The sequence below is a fragment of the Apostichopus japonicus genome, chromosome 17 (genome assembly GCF_037975245.1).
Source record: "Apostichopus japonicus isolate 1M-3 chromosome 17, ASM3797524v1, whole genome shotgun sequence".
NCBI lineage: Eukaryota > Metazoa > Echinodermata > Holothuroidea > Aspidochirotida > Stichopodidae > Apostichopus > Apostichopus japonicus.
This window is the reverse complement of record NC_092577.1, coordinates 14,547,823-14,560,809: the sequence shown is the minus strand read 5'-3', so window position 1 is coordinate 14,560,809 and position 12,987 is coordinate 14,547,823. Positions and strand designations below refer to the sequence as shown.

General features: G+C 49.2%; 1 protein-coding gene across 4 annotated transcripts in view; it reads left to right on the top strand.

Moving 5' to 3' along the window:
* The window catches only part of LOC139984830 (monocarboxylate transporter 2-like), a 43,516-nt gene that overhangs the window by 26,238 nt on the left and 4,291 nt on the right, over positions 1-12,987 (top strand). For all 4 annotated transcript variants that reach the window (XM_071998926.1, XM_071998928.1, XM_071998925.1 and 1 more), the window contains exons 2-3: positions 2,925-3,068; positions 3,970-4,812. In XM_071998926.1, the coding sequence (XP_071855027.1) occupies positions 2,925-3,068; positions 3,970-4,812 (987 nt within the window). The remainder of the gene's footprint in view (positions 1-2,924; positions 3,069-3,969; positions 4,813-12,987) is intronic.

The window sequence follows — 12,987 nt, the reverse complement described above, 5'->3', positions numbered from 1 at the left end:
CTTAAGAGACAGTATTTCTCGAGAAAACCGTTTTTTACACAATTTAATATGTCGTGCAATGTCATCATGCATAGTATAGACCAATGAACGCCATATATTGTGGATCTGGATAAGAGAAATATGCAGTATTAAACAAATTTTCGGATGATTTGATTGACTGATAACCAGCTGCAAACATTCTGAGATCTTACAGTACTCAGATAAGACAAACATCGTCCGACAAACTTTTGCTTTGTAAAAGCAGATATCATTTGAGTTTGAGAACAAAATCCGTGTTTTCCGTTCCATATAGGGATTCTACATTTGACCATGATTTCCCCTCTAAATTCATGTCCAGTATTTCGTGGCTTTGATGTTTTTATCACGCTTTGGAAAATAAGCGTTTGCACTGGTTGCCCCCGTGACTTAGTTCAGGCCTAATTATCCAGATGATCGGGGCCGGGTGATCCTTAAGTTCACCTTATTTGGGCCATCACCTTGGCACCCCGTTCGCCAACAGACTCACTGCACATACTACGTCTAAGTTCATGGGCGGAATTACGGGGGGCAAGAGGGGGCATTTGCCCCTCCCCCCCCCACTTTTTCGCAGACCTTAGTTCACTTTGTGTCGTTTTTGCAGACAAATGTGCACAACCCTAATCGAAATTATTCCCCCACATACAGCTCTATCAAACAGGCCTATTTGTTTCGAATCTAAGTCGAATTTGTGTTGAACATCGTAACATGTAGCATGCAGAATAATTGGAGCTAGCAAATGGTTCGCAGCACAGGTTACGAATCCTGGAGCTAACACACTAGCGATTCAATTCTGCATGTGATGAATCCGCGGCATGTGCTACAGTGCTAGCTTCAGGAATTGATTTTCAACGTTGCTGCTCTACTGAATGCGTTGAATAACTAAATACAGAAAAACGATTTACGAAAGCCAGATTTGCATATTGGGTATATCAATAATTAAATTCAATACACTGACACATGACACCCCCCCCCCCCACACCCCGTGTCATTCAGTTCGATTCGCCACACATGAAAGTGTCAGCGGACGTCATCTAGCCCTTAGTAAGTCGTAAGTAACATTCAAGTATTTATTATGCATTTCTATGTTGCCTGATAATCTTGCAATAGTTCAAACATAATGCTGGTACTGCCAGGTAATAATTTCATTTTCAAAGTCTCAGCCAGTACTATGAAATGACCCGTAAATATTGCTCCATGTTGCACCTAGTCGCATTGTAAAATCCAAAAATTCACCCCGCCTCGACTTCAGTGGCGACGGAACCGGTGGACTTGAGGGGCTTATCCCCCATGAAAAAGTGGGGTCTAAATTTCGACGCGCCGCAACAACTGATGGTGGTGCACCGCCTAAATATTGATAGCATTAGTTTTACATCACCATATAAGTTCTTCTATCCGTCCTCCCTAAATTTACACACGTTCATTAATTGTTTAGATGCAATTTAAAGTCTATTATATGAGTGCTAATTTTACCAATCTAAGGGTACCTTTCATCGAAAATTTCGACGCTCCTTGCCAACCGATGATGGCGCTCCTCTTAGATAGTGACGTATAACAAAAGTTGTACATCACCATCTGACCATATGTTCTACTATCAATCCTCTTCAAATTTTTAAACGATAATTAACTATCTAGATACAATTGCAGACATGAGATCCATATTTCAAGGATGGGCACATGCAGCTTAGAGCACTCGGGAAGTGCCGTTTCCGGCCATCTGGAGGGTTTGTAAAGCCAAAAAATTTCTTGTACGCTCCGCGCCAACCAATGGTGGCGCTCCGCTTAGATAGTCTTGCTGGCAGGTCCCCCCCCCCCCACTATCACAACTCAAATCCCGCCCCTGTCTAAGTTTTACCACCCAAAAAAGCCTTAAAATAAAAATTACAAAGTTTCAAACTTCCCGTTTTTTCTGTCACTACTATACAGCTATACAAGAGCATACATTACGAACTTGTTGGTGGCCTTTCACTCAGACATTGTGTATGCATATTATGTGTGTTAGATGGAACACGTATCGCGTGCTTGTAGCATAGCCAAATGAGCCATTTGGACAGCGCATGTGGTACAAATCCATCATTCATGTACAGAAATCACAAAATTCCTGTCGACTAACTGAACTCGCGATCTTTAAGAATTTTACATAGGGAGGAATATAAGAGTTGTAACAAATTATGACCCAGAAGGCCCATATGTAAGTGGATTAAAATATACACAAGTAGGGGAACATTTGATATTGTGTCCCTCCGATTCAAAATGTGGGGGACATGGGGACATGTCCCCCTGTCCCCCAGGATTGACGCCCACGTCCAGTACTACATTCTGCTTCTGACAACGATTCCGCCATGTTTCACCTTTCAATGTTCCAGATACTTTTCACGTGATTTTTAAGAAGCTTCTTTTTACTGTAAACTTGATCCGTAAATTTTATTTCAGCGATTTCGAAGAACGGTGGGTTTGAGTGTGAGAGTGTATTAAGTGCAACGCTGTGTACGTATACCAACTGGGCATGGTATACTGTATACTCACGTTCGCGATGTGTACGTGATATCTATATTAGGCAATTAACTGTGCGTGAATATGCGAGAGTGTATTTGTTGCGGAAATAGGAGTGCTTACTTCAAGTCGCTCGTTTTGCCTATTTGCCCGCAATACGTCATTCACCAAATTGATGCGTTCGAACAAACGGTGCTTTTGAAAAAGCCAGATTTCCACAAGAAGAAAACTTCGAACGGGGACATTTTACACATAGTTTAGAAAGAGAAAATTCAGAATATGAGAACAATGTTTCAAATCTTCCACCAGACAAATTTCTTTAAAATGATGTTTGTTTGCTTGTTTTTTTATTTATTTATTTATTATATTTTTTATTGTCGTACGTGTTATAACCTTTCATTTTGTTCATTCCGTAGCTCCGTTTTCCTTGTTTCTTTTACACAAAGTTGGAAGCAGACCTATGTGTATACTGGGAGGCATCCTTAGTGGTGTCGGATACATTTTCTGTGGGTTTTATATGAATCATGTCTGGCAGGTCTTCTTCGGGTTTGCGATCTCTGGTGAGTTTAAGGTAGCATACGCCCATGATAAGCCCCATTGACTTACACACTAAATCACAAAAGTAATGTGGTCTCTAATTCTAGATAGAAGTTCTCACTAGCTTCACGCTACCCATCACTAGATAGCTGACAAGTTGGCCGATCATGTCACCATCAATTTAGGCGTATCATGAACGTGCAGATTTTTTTTGATATCCGAGCCTGAAGTTTTTGTCACTTGTAAACAAACCTCTTCACTCAGTAGTAGACAATTTTCGTACGCTGCTCTTGGGAGGGTTCTAAAATTGCCTCAATTGACCCAATTTTTCACCACATGTACTTCCATTGAACATGCTCTTCAACATGCAAGCCAAAAAAAAATAACAGATCCTGATTGATAACATATCAAAAAAGATGTTCTCCTATAACTGCATTCTGGCACTTTTCCTTAAGGAGAACATCCGGGCGGATTGATCTCTAATACGAGTATGCCACCATACACTGGTATACGAAATCATTTACGCTACACCACAAGGCTGTAGACAATGGTACTTACATACTTGTGACGTCATAAATATACCTGCAAGCTAACTGGCGTTTAGGGGGTTAGTAATTTTCGATGTAGAAGTTGGTGGTAAGATCTGTTTTACTCGTTGCCGATGGCCCAGAAATGACTGCAGTGGGAATCAAATTATAATGTTGCTATTTCCGAGTTTCTCCCTTTCTATGTCGAAGTTTTGACTTTTATCTCAAAGGGCGAGACTATTGTTTTGCTATAAACTTCCTATCCAACACGTAAATTCAGTTTTAGGAAGCAATGAATCCCTCGATCTTGTAGTTTTTATATTCTTGTACTTTGTACGTAATATTAAACATATTGATAACGCTAATATATTTGTTTTAAATCTATTCATTACTCTAGGTATTGGATTAGGCTTTGCTACTCTTTCTAGCTACCTTGTCTTGAGTTCTTCTTTTGACAACGAGGTCCTCCCAAAAGTGATTTCTTTCATAACTTTATTCGATTATCTCGGTGTAGCGACAATCCCTTTGCTTTTGCAGTATCTTGTCGATCAGTATGGTCTTTCTAACGCATTGATTTTGTTCGGCGCTTTCGTTTGGAATGTTATTCTAACTGGAGTCGCAATAAGAGACCCGCCGGAACCAAAACAATGTGACCATAATCGTGACGTTACTGTAGGACAGGATGATATTGAAGATATCCAGATAAGTGATCATGCTTTATCCCATCCTGAAGGTGACGGCGGCAAAAGGACATGGCTTTGGGATTGTTATGTGGAGTTTGTCACATTATTTCGTCATAAAAACCTGACCATTTTGCTCTTATTCGAAACAGTCGGATTCTATATATTCCTTTCGTGGGCCCTGTTTCTGTTCTCCCTCGGGACATCGGCAGGACTACCTCGCGACGAGGCGGTCCTTTTATCTACATTCGGAGGCATAGGAGGTTGCATCGGTAGAGTAATTACGTTGCTACTATTCAAATTTTATAAAGTAAATGCAATGATTTCAAGTTTCTATCCGTTCCTTGTTACAGGAGTGTCTCTATTGAGCATTGTTTTCGCTAGCGATTTCTTGGTTATGGCAACACTTGTTTTCATAAGTGGTTTAAGCCAAGGCCTTAACAGTTCCGCCATCTTTTCTATGATTCCTGTAACAGTTTGTGTGGACCATTACCAAACGGTTGTTACCTTGGAGTTAGTCAATATTGGACTTTCGATGCAGTTTTCGGGATTATTTTCTGGTAAGTTGTTAGGTAGTAATTATTTTTAAAGCTTATTAAAGGTGTCCTATAGGCCTATCGAAGAACTGTAAATATGCTAAACCGTGTCAGTGGCTGTTAGAAAATCAAGTCGTAAAGGTCTCTCACATAGGCGTACGGGACCATTTCAGTTTGGGGGGGCAGAACTTTTTGTGCCCGAAAGTTCCCGTGACACTATCTAAGCGGAGCGCCACCATCGGTTGGCGCGTAGCGTACAAGAAAATTTTTGGTAAACAATGCCTCTCAGATTGCCGGAAACGGCACTTCTGAGGCCTTGCAAGTTGCATCTAAACATTCTTTATTTTATAATCTCACGTTTTAGAAATTTACACTTCCCCAAAAATTTGGTATATTTAGAAGAAGAAAAAATGGTAACATCACTTTTAAGGGGAAATATGGGACAGTATATTTTTTAAGCTCCTATTTAGTTACCTTATTTATTATTTTAACACAGTAATGAGCTACCTCCAGAAAAACATACATTGTTCAACGACACGTAGGCGGGATAATGTCGCTGTGTCGGGTGAGACTGCAATTTGTCTCACAAAAAAAGTATAAAAAAAATATAACAAAGAATATGATAAACCTGTACTTCTAGGCTTGTAGGCACTCCTCCCCCCCCACCACCATCCATGAAAAAGAAAATGTTTCTTATATACACTCATGTTGGGGATGTCCAGGTCAAGGGCGGCGGAAGCACTTTAATCTGGGGGGGGGGGCACCGACATCAAAGGGCACTTTGCAGAAATTCGATTAGACTGATGCAGCCTTATAAGTACCCTTTATAACTCTTATTGTATTATCTTATTTGTGTATACAAATCACTCCATCAACGCCCCCCACCCCCCTAAAGGAAAATATGCATACTAGCACTGCAATATCCAATGCGCAAATTGGGAAACAAGGAAAAAGTTTTCTTTTGAGACAAAATGAAAAAATGAAAAAAAAAGAGAAATCATGCTAGATGCTAATGTAAGAATCTTCCGAATTATAGTTTTTTTCTTGTTAATATCTTAACAATTTTTTTCCATTCGAAAAAGCTTTGAGTTTGACCCACAGAAAAAATTCATTAAAAGTCACGGGCTTAGCCAGGATTTGCAAAGTTGTATGCACGACTCTCTGAGCGGAGCGCCACCATCGGTTGGCGCGGAGCGTACTAGAAAATTGTTGGTTTTACAAACCCCTCAGATGGCCGGAAACGGCCCTTCCCGAGTGTTCATTCTGGTTCCCTGGCCTCTTGCTAACTTGAGGCACCTCAATTTTTATGTAGAAAACAGGCACATTTTAACCTGAGGAAAAGTGGGGTGGGGGGGGGGCACGTGCCCCCTGTGCCCCCCGGTTCCGCCGCCCTTGGTCCAGGTATACAATTGACTAGTTAGAAACAAAATTGATCGTGCAAAAAGCGTGGTTGCCCAGATGAACTGCGCTTACGGTGGTGTTACACGGAAATATTCGGGCATCATGATGCTAAATAAAGAAAATCATGGAACTGTCGGGCAAAAATTTGAAAAAGATTCGGGCAAGCTACTGCATATTTATATATATATATTTATATATATATTTCCAGAGGACAAGAAATTCGGGCAAAAGTCCTGAAAAATTCGGGCAGCCTAAGAGGAGAACAATTTTTTCTCCTCTTAGGCTGCCCGAATTTTTCAGGACTTTTGCCCGAATTTCTTGTCCTCTGGAAATTTGGGGGGGGGGGGCAGTCTGCCCCCCTGCCCCCCCGCCTCGTACGCCTATGGTCTCTCAGTTTTCCAAACCGTTTGGCATTAAATAACTGACTTGTTGTTCAGTTTTTTTTCGTTAATTTTATATCTTATTTATATATATATCTGTATATATGCAGCATAGTTTTAACAGTTTGTCCGTTATTCCTATACATCTCTCTATCTCTCCACCTCTCCACCTCTCTATCTCTCCATCCCTCCACCCCTCCACCTCTCCACCTATCCACCTCTCCACCTATCCACCTCTCCACCTCTCCACCTATCCACCTATCCACCTATCCACCTCTCCACCTCTCCACCTCTCCACCTATCCAACTATCCACCTATCCACCTCTCCACCTATCCACCTCTCCACCTCTCCACCTATCCACCTCTCCACCTCTCCATCTCTCCATGCCTCTCCACCTCTCCAACCCCTCCACCTCTCCACCAATCCACCTCTTCACCTCTCCACCCCTCCACCTCTACACCTCTCCACCTCTCCAACCCTCCACCTCTCCACCTATCCACCTCTTTACCCCTCCACCTCTCCACCTATCCACCTCTCCTCCTCTCTACCTCTCCACCTCTCCACCTATCCACCTCTCCTCCTCTCCATCTCTCCACCTATCCACCTCTCCACCTCTCCACCTATCCACCTCTTTACCCCTCCACCTCTCCACCTATCCACCTCTCCTCCTCTCTACCTCTCCACCTCTCCACCTATCCACCTCTCCTCCTCTCCATCTCTCCACCTATCCACCTCTCCACCTCTCCACCTATCCACCTCTCCACCTCTCCACCTATCCACCTATCCACCTCTCCACATCTCCAACCCTCCACCTCTCCACCTATCCATCTCTTTACCCCTCCACCTCTCCACCTATCTACCTATCCACCTCTCCACCTCTCCACCTCTCCACCAATCCACCTCTCCACCTCTCCACCTATCCACCTCTCCACCTCTCCACCTCTCCACCTATCCACCTCTCCACCTCTCCACCTCTCCATCTCTCCATGCCTCTCCACCTCTCCAACCCCTCCACCAATCCACCTCTTCACCTCTCCACCCCTCCACCTCTCCACCTCTCCACCTCTCCACCTCTCCAACCCTCCACCTCTCCACCTATCCACCTCTTTACCCCTCCACCTCTCCACCTCTCCACCTCTCCTCCTCTCAACCTCTCCACCTCTCCACCTCTCCACCTATCCACCTCTCCACCTCTCCACCTATCCACCTCTCCACCTCTCCACCTCTCCACCTATCCACCTCTCCACCTCTCCATCTCTCCATGCCTCTCCACCTCTCCACCTCTCCACCTCTCCACCTCTCCACCTCTCCACCTATCCACCTCTCCACCTCTCCACCTCTCCACCTCTCCACCTATCCACCTCTCCTCCTCTCCACCTCTCCATCTCTCCACCTCTCCACCTCTCCACCTATCCACCTCTCCACCTCTCCACCTCTCCACCTATCCACCTCTCCACCTCTCCACCTCTCCACCTATCACCTCTCCACCTCTCCATCTCTCCATGCCTCTCCACCTCTCCATTCCTCTCCACCTCTCCACCTCTCCAACCCCTCCACCTCTCCACCAATCCACCTCTTCACCTCTCCACCTCTCCACCTCTCCACCTATCCACCCCTCCACCTCTCCACCTATCCACCTCTTTACCCCTCCACCTATCCACCTCTCTACCTCTCCACCTCTCCACCTATCACCTCTCCACCTCTCCATCTCTCCATGCCTCTCCACCTCTCCATTCCTCTCCACCTCTCCACCTCTCCAACCCCTCCACCTCTCCACCAATCCACCTCTCCACCTCTCCACCTCTCCACCTCTCCACCTCTCCACCTCTCCACCTCTCCACCTATCCACCCCTCCACCTCTCCACCTATCCACCTCTTTACCCCTCCACCTCTCCACCTCTCTACCTCTCCACCTCTCCACCTATCCACCTATCCACCTCTCCACCTATCCACCTCTCCACCTCTCCACCTCTCCACCTCTCCACCTCTCCACCTATCTACCTCTCCACCTCTCCACCTCTCCACCTCTCCACCTATCCACCTCTCCTCCTCTCCACCTCTCCATCTCTCCACCTCTCCACCTCTCCACCTCTCCACCTCTCCACCTCTCCACCTCTCCACCTATCCACCTCTCCACCTCTCCACCTCTCCACCTCTCCACCTATCCACCTCTCCTCCTCTCCACCTCTCCATCTCTCCACCTCTCCATCTCTCCACCTATCCACCTCTCCACCTCTCCACCTCTCCACCTCTCCACCTCTCCACCTCTCCACCTCTCCACCTATCCACCTCTCCACCTCTCCACCTATCACCTCTCCACCTCTCCATCTCTCCATGCCTCTCCACCTCTCCATTCCTCTCCACCTCTCCACCTCTCCAACCCCTCCACCTCTCCACCAATCCACCTCTTCACCTTTCCACCTCTCCACCTCTCCACCTCTCCACCTATCCACCCCTCCACCTCTCCACCTATCCACCTCTTTACCCCTCCACCTATCCACCTCTCTACCTCTCCACCTCTCCACCTCTCCACCTATCCACCCCTCCACCTATCACCTCTCCACCTCTCCATCTCTCCATGCCTCTCCACCTATCCATTCCTCTCCACCTCTCCACCTCTCCAACCCCTCCACCTCTCCACCAATCCACCTCTTCACCTCTCCACCTCTCCACCTCTCCACCTCTCCACCTATCCACCCCTCCACCTCTCCACCTATCCCCCTCTTTACCCCTCCACCTATCCACCTCTCTACCTCTCCACCTCTCCACCTATCACCTCTCCACCTCTCCATCTCTCCATGCCTCTCCACCTCTCCATTCCTCTCCACCTCTCCACCTCTCCAACCCCTCCACCTCTCCACCAATCCACCTCTTCACCTCTCCACCTCTCCACCTCTCCACCTCTCCACCTATCCACCCCTCCACCTCTCCACCTATCCACCTCTTTACCCCTCCACCTCTCCACCTCTCTACCTCTCCACCTCTCCACCTATCCACCTCTCCTCCTCTCCATCTCTCCATGCCTCTCCACCTCTCCATTCCTCTCCACCTCTCCACCTCTCCAACCCCTCCACCTCTCCACCAATCCACCTCTTCACCTCTCCACCTCTCCACCTCTCCACCCCTCCACCTCTCTACCTCTCCACCTCTCCACCTCTCCACCTCTCCTCCTCTCCATCTCTCCACCTATCCACCTCTCCACCTCTCCACCTATCCACCTCTCCACCTCTCCACCTATCCACCTCTCCACCTCTCCAACCCTCCACCTCTCCACCTATCCATCTCTTTACCCCTCCACCTCTCCACCTATCTACCTATCCACCTCTCCACCTCTCCACCTCTCCACCTATCCACCTCTCCACCTCTCCACCAATCCACCTCTCCACCTCTCCACCTATCCACCTCTCCACCTCTCCACCTCTCCACCTATCCACCTCTCCACCTCTCCACCTCTCCATCTCTCCATGCCTCTCCACCTCTCCAACCCCTCCACCAATCCACCTCTTCACCTCTCCACCCCTCCACCTATCCACCTCTCCACCTCTCCACCTCTCCAACCCTCCACCTCTCCACCTATCCACCTCTTTACCCCTCCACCTCTCCACCTATCCACCTCTCCTCCTCTCAACCTCTCCACCTCTCCACCTCTCCACCTATCCACCTCTCCACCTCTCCACCTATCCACCTCTCCACCTCTCCACCTCTCCACCTATCCACCTCTCCACCTCTCCATCTCTCCATGCCTCTCCACCTCTCCACCTCTCCACCTCTCCACCTCTCCACCTCTCCACCTCTCCACCTCTCCACCTCTCCACCTATCCACCTCTCCTCCTCTCCACCTCTCCATCTCTCCACCTCTCCACCTCTCCACCTATCCACCTCTCCATCTCTCCACCTATCCACCTCTCCACCTCTCCACCTCTCCACCTATCCACCTCTCCACCTCTCCACCTCTACACCTCTCCACCTATCACCTCTCCACCTCTCCATCTCTCCATGCCTCTCCACCTCTCCATTCCTCTCCACCTCTCCACCTCTCCAACCCCTCCACCTCTCCACCAATCCACCTCATCACCTCTCCACCTCTCCACCTCTCCACCTATCCACCCCTCCACCTCTCCACCTATCCACCTCTTTAACCCTCCACCTATCCACCTCTCTACCTCTCCACCTCTCCACCTATCACCTCTCCACCTCTCCATCTCTCCATGCCTCTCCACCTCTCCATTCCTCTCCACCTCTCCACCTCTCCAACCCCTCCACCTCTCCACCAATCCACCTCTTCACCTCTCCACCTCTCCACCTCTCCACCTCTCCACCTCTCCACCTCTCCACCCCTCCACCTCTCCACCTATCCCCCTCTTTACCCCTCCACCTCTCCACCTCTCTACCTCTCCACCTCTCCACCTCTCCACCTCTCCTCCTCTCCATCTCTCCATGCCTCTCCACCTCTCCACCTCTCCACCTATCCACCTCTCCACCTCTCCACCTCTCCACCTCTCCACCTCTCCATCTCTCCATGCCTCTCCACCTCTCCACCTCTCCACCTATCCACCTCTCCACCTCTCCACCTCTCCACCTCTCCACCTATCCACCTCTCCACCTCTCCACCTCTCCACCTCTCCACCTCTCCACCTCTCCTCCTCTCCACCTCTCCATCTCTCCACCTCTCCACCTATCCACCTCTCCACCTCTCCACCTCTCCACCTCTCCACCTCTCCACCTATCCACCTATCCACCTCTTTACCCCTCCACCTCTCCACCTATCCACCTCTCCACCTATCTACCTCTTCACCTCTCCACCTCTCCACCTTTCCACCTCTCCACCTCTCCACCTATCCACCTATCCACCTCCCCACCCCTCCACCTCTCCACCTCTCCACCTATCCACCTCTTTACATCTCCACCTATCCACCTCTCCACCTCTCCACCAATCCACCTCTCCACCTCTCCACCTCTCCACCCCTCCACCTCTCCACCTCTCCACCTATCCATCTCTTTACCCCTCCACCTCTCCACCTATCTACCTATCCACCTCTCCTCCTCTCCACCTCTTCACCTATCCACCTCTCCACCTCTCCACCCTCCACCTCTCTACCTATCCACCTCTCCTCCTCTCCACCTCTCCACCTATCCACCTCTCCACCTCTCCACCCCTCCACCTCTCCACCTATCCATCTCTTTACCCCTCCACCTCTCCACCTATCTACCTATCCACCTCTCCACCTCTCCACCAATCCACCTCTCCACCTCTCCACCTATCCACCTCTTTACCCCTCCACCTCTCCACCTATCTACCTATCCACCTCTCCTCCTCTCCACCTCTCCACCTATCCACCTCTCCACCCCTCCACCTCTCCACCTATCCATCTCTTTACCCCTCCACCTCTCCACCTATCTACCTATCCACCTCTCCACCTCTCCACCTATCCACCTCTCCACCTCTCCACCAATCCACCTCTCCACCTCTCCACCTATCCACCTCTCCACCTCTCCACCTATCCATCTCTTTACCCCTCCACCTCTCCACCTATCTACCTATCCACCTCTCCACCTCTCCACCTATCCACCTCTCCACCAATCCACCTCTCCACCTCTCCACCTCTCCACCTATCCACCTCTTTACCCCTCCACCTCTCCACCTATCCACCTCTCCACCTCTCCACCCTCCACCTCTCTACCTATCCACCTCTCCACCTATCCACCTATCCACCTCTCCACCCCTCCACCTCTCCACCTCTCCACCTATCCACCTCTCCTCCTCTCCACCTCTCCATCTCTCCACCTCTCCATCTCTCCACCTATCCACCTCTCCACCTCTCCACCTCTCCACCTCTCCACCTCTCCACCTCTCCACCTCTCCACCTATCCACCTCTCCACCTCTCCACCTATCACCTCTCCACCTCTCCATCTCTCCATGCCTCTCCACCTCTCCATTCCTCTCCACCTCTCCACCTCTCCAACCCCTCCACCTCTCCACCAATCCACCTCATCACCTCTCCACCTCTCCACCTCTCCACCTCTCCACCCCTCCACCTCTCCACCTATCCACCTCTTTACCCCTCCACCTATCCACCTCTCTACCTCTCCACCTCTCCACCTCTCCACCTATCCACCCCTCCACCTATCACCTCTCCACCTCTCCATCTCTCCATGCCTCTCCACCTCTCCATTCCTCTCCACCTCTCCACCTCTCCAACCCCTCCACCTCTCCACCTCTCCACCTATCCACCCCTCCACCTCTCCACCTATCCACCTCTTTACCCCTCCACCTATCCACCTCTCTACCTCTCCACCTCTCCACCTATCACCTCTCCACCTCTCCATCTCTCCATGCCTCTCCACCTCTCCATTCCTCTCCACCTCTCCACCTCTCCAACCCCTCCACCTCTCCACCAATCCACCTCTTCACCTCT